Source organism: Lepidothrix coronata, unplaced genomic scaffold (assembly GCF_001604755.1).
Source record: "Lepidothrix coronata isolate B3197 unplaced genomic scaffold, Lepidothrix_coronata-1.0 Scaffold3, whole genome shotgun sequence".
Taxonomy (NCBI): domain Eukaryota; kingdom Metazoa; phylum Chordata; class Aves; order Passeriformes; family Pipridae; genus Lepidothrix; species Lepidothrix coronata.
In genome coordinates, this window is record NW_016690183.1 from 9937211 (window position 1) to 9956507 (window position 19297).

Consider the following 19297-nt stretch of genomic DNA (forward strand, 5'->3'; position numbering starts at 1 on the left):
TGTTGTACCTTTGCATGACAAATAACGGGATATTGAAAAAAGGTAAATCATTGAAGAAAAAAATCAATCTATGCTGGGTCCAATGCCCATGGCAACAAATCTGCAGCATAATAGCTTTTGAGGTACACTAAGCAACAAGGCAGTACAACACAATAAACCATATATTGTCATCTGTCTGACTAATGCAAGGAAAACCACAGAAATTGAGGGATTTCAGCCTGAGAACTCAGTAAGTACCTAAAATGCATGAACACAGTGTTTCTGTGCAAAGGGGAGCAAACACCTTTTGGTTGCAAGGGTTTGAGCCCCCAGATACTGCCAGTAGCTTTGTGTTTCGTCCCACAGCATCAGTTCTCAGCCAGCTGAAGCAAATTTATACAGTCTCTGTCCAGATGCAGCAGCACATGATCTGTATGAAATGGAGGCTCGGCTAACAGGTAGCTGTTAATAATGGAAAGGAGGGGGAAGGGAGATCATATCTCAGTTTTAACCCCAGTGAGCAGATTCCAACCAGCCTCCTGTAACATGTAGTTTCACTACAAGAGAATGATACATGACTTTTATCACAGAGCAACAGATCATCTGTTTATTAGTTTTCCCAAACTCTCTGAATCATTCTGGTTAAGTGAATACTGTGAGTACAAAGAGATGATTCTGCAAAAGAGGGTAGATGTTCTAAAGCAGAACTGGGCTGACAGTCTAAGCTATACACTTTTCAGCTAATTTTTTTAATATCAAAGTATCTTCTGCAAGACTTATGCAAGTAACAGACCTATCTTTTCTTCATAAACATATGGGCAAACTGGATGATTTGCACAAGAACACACACAAGTGCTTCCTTTCCTGTTTTTTTTGTAACTTGATTTTTATTTAAATACTCCCAAAGCATTATGTTAATGTACACTTTCTTCTGGTTCATGAATAACAAGTATTTTTAAGTCTCAAATAAGATCCTTGTACAATTTGTGTTTGTAATTATATTTTGAGTCTCATTTTCACATGTTCAGTTCCTGAGCCAAATAGTATTGACTTTTCATTTTGAATGATGCTACACAGAACTGTAACACCTACTTGTACCTTTCAGTTAAGCAATATTTTTAATGGATGTTCCCTTGTTTATTTTTCAGCATGTTTCCATGGGATTACAGACGATAAGTTTTAGTTGAGTTAACAGTCTCCATAAAGTTGCTTAATGCAAAATCCATTGTTGGGGGTTTTTTCCGCATTAAAAAAATAGTTTACAACAGAAATTCTAGGTTATTTCATAGTCTAGAATGCATTAAAAGCATAAAGTCACGTGTATGTCAGAGACATATTTACAAATCTGTACAATTTCTGTCCTTCTTTATTTACTGCGGCTCTTGCCAGGCAACTAGGTTCAACTCTTACCACTCTGAGGTCAAATTCTCCAAGATAACGTATATCCATCACCTAAAAATGCTTTGTTTTGCTTACCAGCCCTGAGATTGATCGCTGCATGTAAGAGGGGCCCGATTCTGCACTCCATTTCATAAACCCTACCTTCCATGGAGTTAGAGATGGTTACCACTGTGGCTCAAGGCAGAACATGGACATGGGTGAACCCCACCCAGGCACCTTTTCTTACTCCAATATTTTAATGTGTTGAACTACTGGCGTATTTTGACTAAGGCTGAGTGGCAGATGAATTTATTTCTGACCTGCAGATTATTCACAGTTGCCAGACTTTCTCTTGTTCATTCAGAAGGGTAAGGAATAGTACTTCATACTAAACTCACACTATGTTAAAGGATTCTAGCTCCCCTCTCTCCCTATTTATTTTCGAAACTGTTGAAAATGGAACATGCTGTTGGAAAAGCCTCTGTGCTTTTACACCAACAACCAGTTTAAAAAGCCAAGTGTTTGCATTTTGTCAACTGGATGCAATTTTTCTTTCTCAGGTCTGATTTATCTTTAAAACCACAATAAGCAGCATGCAAAAGGGCTACCCATCTCCCATAGCCAAGGTCCATCCCAGACACCCCTCCAGCCAATGAAAGAGCAGAATGGTGAAAAAATCAGTCCTTCCACAGAGTTCACATGGCAAAAGTATTATACATGGCTTCAGTTGCCAGAGGTACTACTGGCTGTGAATTAAAATTCAGTATCTTGGTCAGTCAACATCATGTTCAGAAAAGCAGCTGACTTAATTGTATAGAGTTTCCCTGGAAAGTCCTTCATCACTGTTTGGCTCTGTAGTAAGAGGCTATTCATCATAACACCTGGAATCAAAGGTGCTCTGACTCCTCTCCTGCTGATACTTAAGGAAGAATGGCACTTAACAGTATTATCTGAATTCCAGGGAGACATCATGATTTCTATAGGAAGATTAGGATGAGAATGGAATTTCTTCACTAAGGCTAAAAGAACACCTTCCAGAAAAATAGCACAATGATCCAACATTCATGGCTTGTTAAATTCACAATGGTGAAGAAAATAACCTTAGTAATCATTGCAATAGTATCCATTAAAGTATGGTAGCATATAGTTTTTCTTTTTAAGACACATCAGGTAATAGTTTGTTACTGTGGTTTATCCTGACCAGCTTGGGCAGGTTCTAAAAAAGGAACAAACACCACATGTGTGGATGCTCCAAAAATATCCGTCTCCTATTCTTCCCTTCTTCTCTCCTTCTTTTCCTCTTCCACTGAGAATAGACCAAAAAGGCCTGACCAGCCCTACCATTACATTATAACCAGGTAACACAGAAATTAATCAATTAATTTATTATTAATAGGAGCAAAATGTAAAAGCAGAACAAATTGTAGGTGTAGTACCAAGCATGCTTGTGTCCTGCTGATGTCTCCAAAAGACCCTTGTGATAAAAATGTACAGATTCTTTAGCTCTGCAAAGTCGAATATGCTAAACTGTGACTTCAAAAGGTTGAAATTTATTTCTGTCTTCTATGTTCTTTTAGCACTGTTTGTTTCTTCTGCTTTCTGCACTGCTGGATTTTAGCATCCATGTGTCATGTGATCCTTCTAGCATCAGTATGTTTTTTCTTCCGATCTCTAGCATCTCTGCCAAACAGGCCCTGGTTAGACTTTCTGCATTTCGATGTGCTGGTGATGGTAGTGGTGGTAGCAATGATGTCTGGGTTGACACCTACCATTTAATTTATAGACAGAGTTTTTCTGCTGCCGTTTTTTGAAAAACCACACTGCCAGTACAGCTGCAGCCAGTAACAAGCAGAGAAGAATCACAATTACTGCTATGATAGCACCCTTGCTGGACTTGGGACAATCCTCTCCCTCACAGGGCTCGGAAGTGGGAACAGGCTTTTCTCCAAGGCCCTGGGTGAGATTTTCTTGCTCAGCTAATTCCTGGGATGCTGTGTCAGTAAAGATGTCTGGAGCTGGTGCAGTGGTTGCTGCTTGTTCTGGGTAGGTGGTTGTTTCTTTTAGTTCTGTGTGTGGAGTGTAATCAGAGGGGCTGACCATCACAGAGGTTTCTGACATGGATGTTTTTAAGCTGGTTATGTCAAACGGTATTGTTGTACTGGGCTCCTGAGTCACAGTTTCCAGAGATGCAGCTGGATGTTCCCCTGTAGCATCATCATAACCTCTGCTCACACTGAAGTTCTCCAGACCACTTGCTGACGTAAGTGATGCTGGTGTTTCTTTAGCCCCTTCATCATCTATCCTTGTTGTTGCTGCCACAATCTGTGTTAAACCTTCCTCTGGAGCTGGGCTGCCATTTCCCGATTTTCTTACTTCAACATGATTTGGTTGGTCAGTTGTGAGGATGATGTCGTCTTCTGTTCCCATTGAACCATCAACTTTATCGCCCTCCTCTTCCTCTACTTCCTCCTCTACCACCTCTTGTGTTACTGGATAACCATCTAACCATGATTCATCAGTAATGGCAACTGCATCTATCACTGTCTTTGTATCATTAGCTGTGAGAATGGGTCCAATGGGGAAATCTTCACTGTCATAAAACATTTTGGCACCAGGTTCATCATAGACTGTCTTCCCTCCGATGTGGTTATCACCTTCGGGAAACTGTGCTTTAGTAGAATCATCTGTCTCTTTCTCCAGTTCAGGTTCACTGAAAGTTTCTGATGGAAACCAAAACAAGTTTTTTTGGCTTAGAAGTGACACGGGGGACTCAGTTGGTGTTCTGCTTCCTTTTTCAGAAGTGTCTGTGTCCTGAGTAACACCTTTGGTGCTTCCAGTTCTTCCTTCCTCTGAACTTTTACTGAACGAAAGCTGTTCTTGCTCCTGCTCAATTTCTTCCTTGTCATTGCTATGTTCATTCTCAACAACAGGTATTGATCTGTCATCAGGAAAGTTATCTTCGTAGTCAATGTGTGCCTCGGTTTCATCTAGAAACATTAAAAACAAACCAGAGAAGCCAACATTTAATTTCTCCAGGAAAGCACTGGGATGATTTATTGCAATAAGCCAAGAAGAAAGGTGCAATGAAGAGTGACTTTTAGACAGTATTTTTCATTCTATGTTATTGTTTATTTGAAAGGGACATGGTCCACCATAAGCTGATACTCAATATAAAATTTTTTAAAAAATCAGATAAGCGCCAACACTAACTGCTAGTATCTTACCTTTCCAGATTTAAAAATGTATGTAAATAACTTACTGTCTGCAGCTAGAGGACTTCCTTCAGTTGCTTATACTTCTCTCAAAACTTGCTTTCCCTGATATGACTCTGCCAGACTCGAGAAAAGAATTTCATCACATTCAAGCAAGAAATGTGCATGGAGAGGAAGGTATAGCAAAAAGCAATCAAGTACTAATTGACAGTTAAGAAAACCCAACCCAAACTAAACTAGAAGTTTTACAGCAACTTCATCCCTTTTGAGCCAGATGACTTTAAAGGATTATATGGAGCACTTTATGTTCAAAATATCAAGGTACATATTTATCATTAAACTGCTTTTCTTCAGTTAACTTGGTGTTGCAATTTTACAACACCTGGGGCCAGAACTGTCTTTCTCATTCCATGAGAGCTCTTCAAAGCTGCCTGAGGCAGACTCCACCACCAAAGCTGACTTTGAGTTCTGCTTGTTTTCATCTGAAGAACTTAAATCCAATACTTAAAGCCTAACTCCTAGGTATCATGATAATACTGTCTGTAAGCAACTCTCAGGCTTCCAATTTTAAGAAATGAAATGTTACCAAAGAAAGGAAAAAAACAAAATCAAACTGGTAAAAAACACCTCAGAGTGTAACAGAGGAGTGGATTCATTGCAAAGTTTGAGTGTAATTTAGCAATACTCCCCATGTCTCAACAGACCTAGCACTCAAAGCAAAATAGACTTGACTTAAAGCATGAAGCTAAATGTTTGAATTTGAATGAAATAATGCATTGTAATTTATATTTCTTCCACTCTTCTAAAAGCTTAGCTCAATGAAACATTTTCCAAACTGGACAGGATGGTTGATTTTCAGCTCACACAAGTTTTACTCCTTAGAAAGTTGATGTAATTGCTGAGATTTATGCTGGCATTAAAAGTCATAGAAAACAGTGCCTTGGGATATGGAAAATAAAACAAACTGAATCATGGTGAGAATTTTTCTTTTTAAGAGAGTGTTTAGTCTTTCATGAAGACATTGAAGCAATAGACCTGGCATGGCACAGGAAACAAGAAATTAATAGGAGACTCTGTATTACAGATCAATGCATTCATAAAGCCTTATCTTTTTTTTGCCTTTTTACACTCAAACAATTTTGCATTACATTTTCATCTGGGGCCCACCTCAATTCCCACCTGAGTCACATTCTCCTTGGAGACTGCTTCCCAGACTTCTGGCAGAACCATATTTGGTCTACTCTTAAAAAAGATTAGAAATATTGTCAAACCAGTCTGACCAAAAACGCTTAGCAGTGATACAGCTCCCACCAGCTCACTTTTTGCCAGAACAGCTTAAGCCAGGTGCCAAAACAGAATGAGCATTAACAAAAGGTATTTTCCTTGGAATAGCATCTGGGTCTACTAGAAATCAAAGTAGTTATGCTGAGGAAACCAAAATGTGTGACAAAATGTGCAGAGTGTTAATACCTCTGTGAAAGCTATCGTCCTGTAGAGCAGGTCTTTTCATCTCACAAGAAGGGTTTTGGGGGAAACCTGCACATGATAAAACAGTGCCAACAATTGACCTCTCTCTCTCCTGTTCCCAGGGTCCTCATCTGCTTGTGTAATCCTCTAGATCCTCTCCATCTTCTCCAAAGCAGAAAAGACTTCTGTCTGGTGCAAGGGTAACTTAACAATCAGGGGAATACAACTCTTGGAGTGGAAAGCTTCCTGGTAGGACTCTCACTTTTCTAGTTAATCCTGAAATCTTTTCCAATAGTTTTTCAGAATTTTGTAAATGAATGGAGACTAACTCTGAATACTGAAGCATTTTAACAACATGTTCATGAAGCTCTGCATGGCACTGACCATTGCTATGTTGCACTTCTACTAGCCATCAAACATTAGTCTCATTTTGTCCCTTGTCTTGCTTTCCCTTAAGAACTTTTCTACCTGGATGGCACTCTCTTTGCATGGAAGTGGTGTCTCAAACCATTTTGTTGTCCATCCAGACTCCTGCTAGAAGTTGATATCTGGCATGCCTGCTTCACTAAAGTCCAGTGTCTTTCAGGACAGCCCATAGGTGGCTGTTGCATGTATATGAACTGGAAGATCGTAATGTGAGAAGTCCCCATTTACCAGCTGTTATAGTCATTATTTTCTTTTTTGAGATGCATCATCACACCAGTCTATCTTCACTTGTCTGTCTCTTGTACCTCTATTTTTGCCACTCATTTACTTTTCAGACTGCAGTAATTCAGCTGAGGTTGAAACATGAATTTTTATGTTTTGATGTTCTAGAGCAGGTTCACGCATCCATGAAAAAAATTACATCCACATGCTTGTGTTGTTTCCTCCAGACCTATTATTTAGTTAGCAGTATGAACGAGCAGCTAGTATTCATCTCATTGACCAGAACCTTATGTACTGGTCAATGAGATGACCAGTATGATCCGTACTCATTCACCAACGAGTATGGATCACTGTGAATGCTTAACAACTGCAGTAACATGCTTTTTATAGAATTTGAAGCTCTTTCTCTTTAGTGCCTCTCCTGCCATATAGTTTCAGCCTATGGAGGCACACCAGGAAAAAGCATGAGCTCCTAAGAAAATACAAGTCCTCAGTCTATCAGAACATATTAAAGATTTGTTGAAACATCGATCAAGTCTCCATCAAACCTGCTGTCTTTGGGCCTGATCCTGCCTGTAGAGAAATGAATTGATGCTTTCTTAATGCTGAGCTGAGGAAAGAAAAGGCTTATTGTAGTCTAAAGGGAGCCTGAGATTGGAGCTCATTATGCACTGCTCGTCACTGCATAAGGGAGTCTTGTTCCTTCTGACAATTAGATTGTGGTCCAAGTTGTAAAGCTGCTATAACGTATTTTCATATGCAATCTCACGTATTTCTATAGTTTATAGCAAAGACTACCAACATAACTAATGTTAGCTTACAGGATGCCAGAATGAAAGCAGCTATTGAGCTCTCTAACCATCAAAGGAAATACAGACCCCCTTACTCTGAAGCTTTGATTTATATGATCCTGGATTGATTTACACAGTAACAATACCCTGTTCTTTCTTCTGGGCCTCTGACCTTCAAACGGGTCTTAGACTTAGTATTTAGTGATTTTGTGTTACCACGACAATCTGTTAGGTTCACTGTGAGCTTGATTTTCAAGAACAGATTGAACAATTTTTGCACTTCTTTTTGCTCACCTCCTTGGCATTTTCTTGAACTTTTGAGCTCCCTGAATCTTAGTGTTGGTACTGAAGAGCAACAACCAAAGTAGATTCAGCTCCACCTCTTATCCAAATAATTGCAACCATTATTTATATCCCTTTTTAAAACAGCTAGTAACTGATTTAAAAGTGATTGCATCTTCCTTTCTACCCAGGCAGGTCTGGTTTTAAGAAGAGCTAGCACTAAAATTAATTTATCCAAGACCAGAATCTTTCTGTATTTGGTCACTGTTACATTTTACCCCTACTCTCCTCTGGCAGACTCAAGGATCAGTGAGTTTTACCTGATGTCTAAGGGATTACTGAGGCTAAAATGAACTTTTTACAGCAACAGATGCTGCAATGACATACTACCAAAGACATGAAGCTCAGTTAAAAGGTAAAATCCTTTTAATTTTTAATTAAACATTTTTGGGAGGCAACCGTCCTTAAGAGCTTTCATCTACTTCAATTTTTGATCCTAATGTGAAAACAGTGACCAAACATAGAGACAGGCAAACACAAAGAGCTTGGTTTTCCACACTCTAGGATCAGTTTAATTTTTCTTCTAGATAGCATATTGGCATCCAAGCTCTATTTTGAGTGTTGCTATTTTGGACAACCATAAAGTGCACTGCATATTTTGTGGATGTATTTTTGGAGTACAGGAAATTGAAACTTGATTCTATATAGACCATCATTATAAACATTTCTACTCTATAAAAACATCTTTATTCTAAGAATCTCAAAGTAACTACAGCAAGCATTAACAAGACAGCATCTGTTTTAAGGGTGGGAAGGAAAAGAGCATGTAGACCAATTTGCCCAAGATCAGTCAGATTTGTGAACTACAGCATCTCAATGAATTATCCATTTGACTTGGATCAGGCATACAAACACACTTTTGTTGAGTCAACCAGAGTACGCTAGACAGACATCGTGTTGCTTTTTGTCTTTTGCAATAACTACAAGAAGGAGGATAAATTTTATTCCAGCAGAAAGCCTGTTAATATAAATAAATAACCCATCAATTTTTTTTTCTAATTCCATTTGGCAGAATCAGTTCATGCCAGATCGATACTTTACATTAATCTAATACCACCGCTCACTGACAGGCCTGAAAAGGGAACTGAAGTTTGTCATAAGAAATGTTTTGACAGGCCGTGGAGATATTTTTTCCTGATTTTATTTTTCTGTCACAACTCTTCCTTTGCACTCTCAGAATAAAAAAAAAAAAGGCATTCCCAAAGAAGATAGAAAGCCAAAGACATTTTGTTTGATCTTTTAATTTGAAAAAAAACCCAAACAAACAACAAAAAAACCCCCAAAAAACTAAAAGACATAAAAAGAAATGGTGCTGGTCAGTTGTGCTTACAGACCACATGAATGTGAATCAACTCAGAAAACAATGTTTGAAGTAATGAGAATAAGCAAAGTAATGAGAACCAGGCAAAATGACTGGGAGCTGCAGATAAAACTTTCAGAGATGATCAGAGTTAGCCAAATCCAACTCTGAACACACTAGGCAACTATCCAAGTGTTGACACTGGAGAGATTCCTTCCATGTGCAGAAGAAAGGGACCCTTCTGCCACAAGCATATAGCTGGAAAAACCCAAAGCAGCCCAGATAAAAGAATAAATAGATTATATTCTTTTGAGCCAGTTTTAGGGCAGAGATGGGTCAGGATTTCCCAACTTTATCATCTGCCTTCTCTTTGAGGAAGCAAACTCTCGGGGATGCAGCCTAATGCGATGCAACCTAATGCAATGCAGCCCTGACCTCCCTCACAGAAGTGTTTGTGTTAATGCTTCTGATATTGAACCTGTAGTTCATTTCGGGAAAAAAATTAATGTCATTTAGCAATGGTCACTTTAGTCTCTGTGCCTGGAGGACAGCCACGGCACGGCATGTATACATCTGCTTTCAGACCTTACTACAATGCCGACCTTCAGGATCTATTTTGTGAAACAAATGCATTATTTCCACAAAAATAGAAAAAATAATAAACTACAAAACTCATGTATTTCCCTGTTCTCTGCTTAAGGTTGCCTTGTTGGGTTGAATATCCTTGTGTTTTCAGCTAGAACACAGCATCTTTTCATGATGAGGAGTTACAGGGAACACTAACTGTACAGAACCACTTCTTTTCTTAGAAAGAGTCTTGATTAAAAATTACGGTCTATTATCTGTTGTGCACAATGTACATTACAGCTATTTGTAATGTACTGTTTTCTTAATTTCCAACATAGTTTACTGTATCAAAAATCCACTTAATATAACCCCAAAATAATTTTGTTCAGTTATGCCCATAGCCAAGTTTTGCCATGTATTTTGGGTTATATGTGTATTGATGCATAATTTTTTTTTCACTGAATTTAAAAATCTGCCAACTGTATGGTCGTACACTTGCATCCTGGGTGCCAGAATGGACTGTATCTCTTCTTACTGGATCAAAACAGAGAGGAAAGACGATCATAAAGTGACTTCAAAGAACATTTGAGGGCTATATTTAGACACTGCTGTGATGATAGTTCTTTGACTCTCTATTTGCTCTGGGTGAACAACTGGGAGGGTAAAGCAGGCCCAGTGTTTTTATACAAACAAGAAAAACATAAAAACATTGTGGTTTAGTCTGATATTCTGCCTGGACAGCTGGGCATTATAATGCAGAAGGTACCAGCTAGAACTATGATACACAGATATAGCATCCACAAATCTCAGAAAGCTTTATGAAATTAGATAAATGTCATCACTCTTTCACAGGTGAGGTGGAGCAAGCAGCAGAGAGCAGTATAGTGACTTTTCCACAGTCTCAGAGACAGTGAAAGATATAGGAACAGGCTTATATCTCTCAATCCTCTGATGATGGTTTTCTCCCGGTGGTCCCACCGTGTTGGTGTAAGAGCATCGGGAACACTTCACGTTTCCAGTTGCTCACCCAGCGCAGATGCAGAGCAAGGGAACTGTATCATCTTACCAGCCTCTAAACATAGCACTTAAATGTTCATTGAGGAGGCTTCACAAATATCTTTCCACTGTTGTCAGCTGGTTAGGACAGTAGTCCACTCTGCCAACAGGGATATAAATTCTCTGTTAAGTCCCATAATTAACCTTCATGATAGGAAAGTGCTCTCTTGCCTCAAAGCACTTAGAAAGCAGTGTGCATGCTGAATTCTGGAGTACTTAATAATTATTCTTCTCTCTCCTATGACCCCAAAATATCAGTCAACCGTAAATCAGGTTTCTCTTAATTAAATTCTTTTCTTTTCTTTTGCTGTTCTTTTTCATTGAATTCTTACTTTTTAAAAAATAACGAACCCTAGTATCACACATTTCAGTCTTCCTGTAAAGTATTTTTTCTTAAAAATTTGTGATCAGGAAGATTATATAATAAATATATATTTATTAGTTTATATATAAATATATAATTATTAGTTGAACACTTATTGTATTTTTTATCCCAGGTCCTTAAAGTGTTTGAAAAACAATAATTAGAGGAAACCCTTCAGCATGAAGTCTACATTGAAACAATTTAAAAAATCATAATCCACAATATCACATCTACCCCAAGTTTCACTGTTGATATTTGTGACTTTACAGCCACACTTTCCTATTTCTTTTAAAAATATTTTTCTCTCCCCTGTGGCTCCCCTGTGTGAAAGGCTCAGGCAGAACACGGGAAATAGACCATTCATCCAGAGGAAACAGTGAAACACACACAATTCAAATGGCCTGATGCTTTCCCTTCCTTACTTTGATGTAATACAGTTTTATTTCTGTGTGTGCTGAAGTTAGTTTCCACTAATCTCAGTGAAGGAAAAAGAAGTATCAGTTTGGTGCAGACTATAGGAGATTCAGACCCACTAGGTTAGCTGAAGATGTCCCTGCTTATTGCAGGGGTGTTGGACTAGATGACCTTTAAAGGTCCTTTCCAACCCAAACAGTTCTATGATTCTGTATTCTATGATCAGATGTAGATACTCTTTTTTCCGTCTTTCCCTCCGTGCTCCTCCTCTATGCCCTGCAATATTTTGCTTAATCATCTGAACTACTGTTTGTAAGAACAGTTTCAGAAGCTGAAGTAGTTCAGAAAAATGTTGGTTCTTTTATTTTGGGGTTTTTCTTACATCTCTACCATTTGGATGGAAGTCTGGTTCCCAGGTGCACAGACATGACCTATTTCTACTAAGAACAAGTTTGACCTTTTCTCATGATTATCCATTGCCTGATGGTATATATTCATAAGTAAAAATAACTCTTTGCAAGCCCCTGGGCATTAAGGAATATAGGGGTTCTGAAACTGATATGCTAACTCCAGGCCATATAGATAGCTCAGCTACCCAATGGCTGCCCAGTCCTTTGCCTAAAATTTATCTATTTTGCTAGAAATAATATCTTAAAACTGTGATTTCTCCCTGAAAAAAATAGTAAGATACTCTGATGACTATTCTTAAATATTGGAAAAAATGGTGAGATCATGCACTGAGCATGGTAACAAGAGAAAGCAGAATTCAGATTACACCCACACCTGAACTCGTGGTACTATTTAGCTTATGTTTAAACACGGACGAAGTTAAAAGCTTACAGAAGAATAACTAAAGGTGGATCTTATTGGGGATTTAAATTAAGAAAATATCATTCTTATAATTTCCCAGAGCTTTTACATTTTGCTTGGAGTTTTGGTTCGGTTGGGGCTTTTTTGTTTGCTGGTTTTGGTTTTGGTTTTTGTCTGGTTTTGTTTTGGTTCTGGGTTTTTTTTTGTTTTTCGGTTTGGGTTAGATTTATTTTGAGGTTTTTCGTTTGTTTTGTTTTTTCAATAAAAATCTGTTTTCTTGAGTCAAGTCATTTGATAAAAAAATCCACTTTCATTCCTTTTAATGGAATAAATATCTGGGCAGCTACTATTGTGTTTGTAGACAAAAACTTGGGTACAAGTTAAGAATTGTTCACCTTTTTATTGGGGTAAATTAAAAAATGATACACTTTTTTAAAAAACTTTTTGGTCTCACTGCTTAGCTATAACACAAAATGCATTTCTGCCACTCTGTCACAGATGACTTCTATGGCACAGGTAGGTCTCTTGACTTACATAAGTCTTTAATTTTCCCAGACTAACAAAAGGAAGCAGCATTTATCATATGTGTAAGGCCAGATGTTCAAAAGGAGTAAAGCTAAAGAAAAGGGCTAGTAAAAGCTCAGATCATCCCATCTAGCTTCTTACAGGGCTGTGGAAATAGTCAAGAACTTAAAAGGCTTTTTTACATTGAACGGATTCTGCTGCCCAGAAAGAACTTTCATGCTCATATAAGTATGAACAAGTTATCCTTTCCTGTGGTTTATTGGAGATGTCTACCAGTGGGATTATAGAACCCTTGTTGGGCCGGATAAGGCATTGACCTTCCCAGGGACCGCCCAGGTCACACCCCTGCGAGAATGGAACAATCTTAGTTAGGCTGATGGGAGGATGTGACCTCCTGGAGGGATGCTCCCTGTGTTGGGTGAGCTTACCTTTGACACAGGCCTGGACCTGCCCGTACCACTCCCCGCAGCTGTCACAGAGTAGCGTGAACGCTGTCTCCTTGTTGCCCATGATGTACCCCTGGGCACAAACGTACAGCAGCTCATCCCCCATTTCAAAGCCAGTGTGGCCATGTAGGATGGTGTGGGGGAAAGATGGTGGGTCCCCACAGGGCTTGTCTGAAAGGTAAAAAGAGACGAGATTGTAGAGACCTTGCAATAGTCTTTTAATATGGTGCTGACGGCGGTGCTGAAAGAGCTATCCTGAGGATAAACTTATACATGTCCACAGAAATCTCATCTGTTTAATGCTCTTATGCTTCTTCACAACTATTTTCAGCTATATTTGAGAAGGTATATATTGGGCTATAACTGTGATGCAATAACCTTAAAAAGGCTTTTGTTTGGAAGCTGAAAAAGTGACCTCCAAGACTGTGCTCCTAAACATGTAGAAGGAGAAACATCTTCAGAGAGCACCCTTGCTATTTTGCAGGAGTCCACTTTTAGGGCATCATCAGCAACAGTTCAACTGACACCAGTTCATGTCTGGTGTTTTCAATGAGCAACAGTTTTGACAGAAAAGCTTTTCTCAGTCTCCTTTCTGCAAAAGCTCAGGCTTTCCTGCTTTTGCTCTGGGGACATTCTGCAAAATCCTTCTGAGTCTCAGCTGCTGCTTTTCCCATCATCTACCCTCTTCTGACCCAAGCATAGGTAAATACATGCTTGTTTAGAAATATGATGTATTTATGTTGCCAGCTGTTTACCTTGTAGTGAAATGAAAATCCTACAATAAACATCCACCCTCTGTGAAAGTTCCTTTGGATCAGGCTTTCAGAAATCATCTGATAGACCTGACTAACCACTTCTCAACTGGGTATGCTGAAAAAGAGCTGCCACTAATATAAGGGACACGCTACTGAAGTCAGAGCTTTGAAGTCTGTTCTCTATACTGTGCACACACACACATACATATAAATATATAAATATATATATATATATATATACTGTCTAACACCTTCAGAACTTAGTGGGAGTCATGCACACACACTGACAGAAAAAAACAAGCTGTTGAGGCTACACAAAGCTCAGTCTATGAACAGTCTTATGGAGGTTTGGCATCTGAGGAAGTGAGGCGCAGTTAGCAGCTAATGCCTTTCCTGTGAACTGGTCAGATGAACAGAGATTGATGTGGATGAAAGGAATAAAAAATTATTTTACTGCCTCATAGGAAGGCTACAGAGCCCTGCATTTCATGTACTTTATTTATATAGCTACCTCTATTGGTACGAATGGGAGCTGTGTGTCTGCTCTGAGGGAAGTATTGATCCCAAGGTTGTATGGGACAATTATATATCAGAGGATACATCAGAGAGTATTCTTATCTACAAAGCCTTGCTTCTTGATCCTGTGGCCAGAGGAAGCATAAAAGTAACACATTAGTTAACTATGGCAAACACATTCAAAAATCACATTATAACCTTCCAGGAAAGAAGAAAGGTGGAGGGATCTTTACAGTAAAATTTGACAACAGCCATGGTAACAGAATTATGAGAGCCTGAAAGAGAGATCTGGCTGGTGTTGAATAGAAAGAAAAGTAGAGATTTTAAAGACGTTCATGGACCAGCACTCTGTGGGGAACTTTTGACTCTCTTGTGACTTTGTAAGGTCATGCCTTTGCTGCAGAGCATATTGAGTGGCAGCATGGACAAGCTTAAGTGAAAACTGATATCTTGCAAAGACAGACTCAAGTTCCTACATCCATTTTGCTGCTGTCCTCTCCTGTGTAAGATGTACAGAAATTTTCTGGGTTACAGCATCTTATGGCTCCTCATCCTGCTGCAGTCTTGGTTGCTATGACAATTCCAGCTCATCCTTTTGCCAAACATGTTCTTTCTGGTACATGTACAGAAATGACACTGGCACAGCCACTCATCAAACTGAGCCACTTCTGGGGACAGGCTTCAGGTTTTTGTCTGCAGCCTTTGTACTAGGAGCTGGAAGAGCACGGGTTTATTTGTAACAACAGTCTGTGCTCAGTGCTGGCATTCGGGTCATTTTCTTACTGGAAGAGAGGAGGCAGATCTAGGCCACAAAGCGTGACAGAGGGTGTGTTGGCAGCAGCTTGTCATGTAGAGGAACAGTAGTGCTCTTTGTTAAGGCGACCACAGGGGTTGCCTGGAGTGGTGATGCTGGTAGATGAGAACTGGGTTCCTCTAGTGCTGCACTCTCGATCTGGAGCTCTGATTTTCCCCTCATCCATCCTCCCATAAACCAGCATATTTTCTCAGTGCTTGCTAAAAAATTAGCCCACTGCATGGTTCCCAGTAGAAGAGCATGATCTTCTTGATACTTGAGGGCCATCTAACAGGTCCCATGCTCTGCCTGCATGTGTCCCCGATCACATCTCAAACCTGGAAATTTGGAATTGGTTTCTGGACATCATGACCCTTCCTGAGTTTTTTATATATTGACACTGAGGTCAATCACGTAACACGGCTCCATATGTTGATAACTGACCTCCAGTAAACAAGAGTGGATTGGGCTACAGAGCAAGACAGGACAGCACAGCACAGATATAAAATTAGTTAAAGTACACAGAAGATCCTCCTGTCAGCAGTAGTTTGGCACAGACTGTCTCCTTGAGTGAAAACCACTGCTACAGTCAAGAAAGACCTTAATATACATGTGTAGAAATCAGGACAGAGTCAGCATCTGAAAAATGATAGGGAATAAGTGGCACAGCAAAGATGTAAGTGTTGAGCAAAAATATGTTAGGGCTAGTAATGGCTCTGGTTACAGACCTCTTAGAGACTCATTAACTATTTTTTACATGGGACTGAAGAGGCCTCCTGTTAATTGAGTTAGCATATTCAGTCAATTACTGTTTTTTAGGAAAAACAGCTCCTCAGAATACTGGCTTTAACTCCAAATCTTGTGTGGAAAGGAGTTTGTGACAAGTGATATCTGGCAAAGAGTTGGCACACATCACTTTAAGAACACAGCACCTCTCCTCCCCTACCTGGATTCCTCCAGAAGCATCTTTACTTGAATTACAACCTCCCATTAGTTTGTAAAGACTCTTTTTGAGATGTCTTGATAGAACGCTGTCTACAGAAAGGGCAGCCTAAGACCAGTGCAGAAAAAATCAACATGAAAAAGATGCTTCCATATCACCTGGCAGAACTGGGAATTTACTGGAATCTGTTTATCTGCAGTCACTACTTTAACTGTGTACCACGCTCTGAAAGCTGATGTGAGACATCTGCTTTGACATAAAGCATCCCCTGTTACAACCCTTCAATTCAGTAGAGTTTTTCCAGAGAGACCACTGGAATTTGTAGGATGTCATCCCATCATTAAGAAGTTAGAAAACACAACTCTTAACAGTCAGGCCTGTGAAAGAGATGAGTGAAGATGTTTGTTTTTCTTCTTGATTGCGGAGACCTGAAAGTATATGGAATTTTTCTATTTGGATAAAAGTACTGCAAAAATAGAGTACAAAAAACCAAACCTCAATTATAGCCAATGTAAGTGTTGCTTGTAAGCTACCAATGTTGGAATGCCAATACTTCTTACATCGATAGGACTTGTAAGACTTTATTAGTTTAAATGACATCCCCACATAGGTGGGAATTCACTGTCAGCCATATGCGAAGCTGGAAAAAAGAAATGAAAAATTTTATATCCACAGCAAAGCATGACAAATACAAAGAAATAGTTCAAATATTACACAAAGCAAACTGCAGTTTGATTGCTCTTGTAAAGTACATTTAATATATTTTCTGTAAAGAATACACTATTTTCTTTTTTTATACTGTTGAAAAAGGCAAACTGAAATATGTATGTAAACCATCAAGCTTCGATGGATATCTGGAGCCAGGAGTCATGTTTAAAAAAGTTTGATTTGCATTTATGCTGTACTGTACTACAAGTTGCTGCCTGTTTAGTTTTCCTGTGGTGGCAGCAAATCAAAGCCTTATGGAACAGAGATCTTACTTGTTGCCTGTAAATATCAGTGGGTGACTGAAAGAAAGAACCAGCAAAACTTGGGAGCTATTAACAAAAAGATCTTTCCTTTGCTGCATAAAAAAAAAAAATAAGAAAGAGAACCAAAAGTATTATATACATATGAAATTGAACGGTATGTGGTATTACAAAAAAAAATAAGACAGGCAGGAAAAATTCCAGCTTTCTGGTTTTCTTGCTTTATCTACTTTATACTTAGAGGCATTTTCTTACGAGCTTTGCTAGAGAATAAATACACACTCTGTGTTACAGATCTGACTTTATGTGTGATGCTGCATATTCAGAATAGGCAGAATCTAATATACTTTTAGGTATATTTTGGCACTCAGGGCTAAGAGAGAAACTTCTGATCTCAGCACATCCTGAGCTGTTACAGAGTTGTCTTGCTGACTCTAATGGCTGCATAAAACATCACTTTACGGGAAATCAAGAAGACACATTTCTCTGTACTGTGAAAACTGCAGCTATTCTCACAACATTCATAAAACATTACAGCTAAATCTTTCCTTGTCAAACACAACTCTTAGTACCAATTCCATGTAAAACATCTCTTAGCCTTAAAGGTTGTTGTGATTCTTCTGTGTGTACGGAACAAAAACCATTTCAGAAACAAAACCAAAAAAAAAGTCTCTCTCTCTTCAGGATTTTTATTTTCCTGATGTTGCAAGTACACTCAGAGCTCTTGCTAGCACCTGACCACTGCCCCTGCTGTTGGGGCATGCTGAGGTGTGTGCTTAAGGAATTTGTCTGAACTCATTTGCATGCTAAATGTTAATTGAGTCAAGGTCAATTATAAATCAAGGCCTAAGAAGGAAAATTTTTAATGGTCTGTACTAGAAGTTTCATGGTGGTTCGAGATGCCCTTTGCACAATCCTAAGAACTGCAAATAGAGTTTGAAGAGCTACTATCATCAACTGAAGAAGAGAAAGCTAATGTGACTCTTCCCTCTGTCCCTTCTCAACCAACCAGTCTCAACTCAGCCAAGTCTGACAAAGAAGGAAAGCTGCTGAGTGTCTGCTCATTGTGGTGAGATGAGTTTAAAAGAGGAAAGAGCCAAAGCCAGGTGTCTTTTCCATTGGGATGGGCACATGTAGGACTCAGCTCTTACTGTTCCCACATGCAGTTCTGGCCCACTGATTAACAAACCAGCGTGTTCATATCTCCAAGGCAGCCACAGCACAGTGCCCCTCTGCCCAGCCAGCCATTCCCAGACCCAGCAAGCAGCTGAGAGTGCCCTGAGGGTGGGGAGATGATGGGTAGAGGGTGAGGTTGAGAAACACTGGAGAAACAATCAGATGAATTTCATATGGGACTGCAGATTATTGGTTGGATGAATATAGAAGAAATTAAAGGGCTGGAAGAAATTAATATGGGGACATAGGTCTCAGTGTAAGAAACCCGGGATTTATCAGTTTCAACAGCGTAAAACAATTTGCCTTTTGTATTTAATACTAACGTATTTCTGTATTATAATTGAAACTGTAGTGCTTAAAAGTGATGCCCAGTTTTCTAAAAGAAAAAAATATTCATGAGCTTTCATGAATGAACAACTCATTAATCCAGACTTAGATGTGTAGTTATGAGCCACATGTACAAAACATCAAAACAGATATGCTATGTGTGAGGTTGTGGCACAGGGTTTGCTGTTGCTGCTTCTTACTGGGCATTTGCTAAAACTCGAAGTGGCATCCCTAAGGTGTAGGATATTGTTTCATTGGTCAACAGCTCTGTGCTGGCTTGTGTGTCACTGTGTGTTATACTTGCATGTTAAAGCTATTTCCTTCTGGACTTTGCTCTTTCCATACCAGCTACAAACTAGCCTCTGCCACACAACTTCTCTTAAGCCTTTCCATTCAAACATTGGCTCTGCATCCCAAATTTTTTCTATTTTCAAAGAAGAGGGAACCTTACAGTCATCCAGAAATGTTTCTGTGTATAAGAACTGTTTGGTGAGTGCATTGGAATGATCATCTCATTC

General features: G+C 39.2%; 1 protein-coding gene across 1 annotated transcript in view; it reads right to left on the bottom strand.

Annotated features, from left to right (window-relative positions):
* Positions 1-3023: 3023 nt before the first annotated feature.
* Positions 3024-19297, bottom strand: part of SUSD5 (sushi domain containing 5) — a 40014-nt gene continuing 23740 nt past the window's right edge. Inside the window, exons 4-5 of the mRNA XM_017820307.1 lie at positions 13284-13472; positions 3024-4346 (exon numbers count right to left, since the gene is read on the bottom strand). Coding sequence (XP_017675796.1) covers positions 3058-4346; positions 13284-13472 — 1478 coding nt within the window. The 3' untranslated portion in view covers positions 3024-3057. The remainder of the gene's footprint in view (positions 4347-13283; positions 13473-19297) is intronic.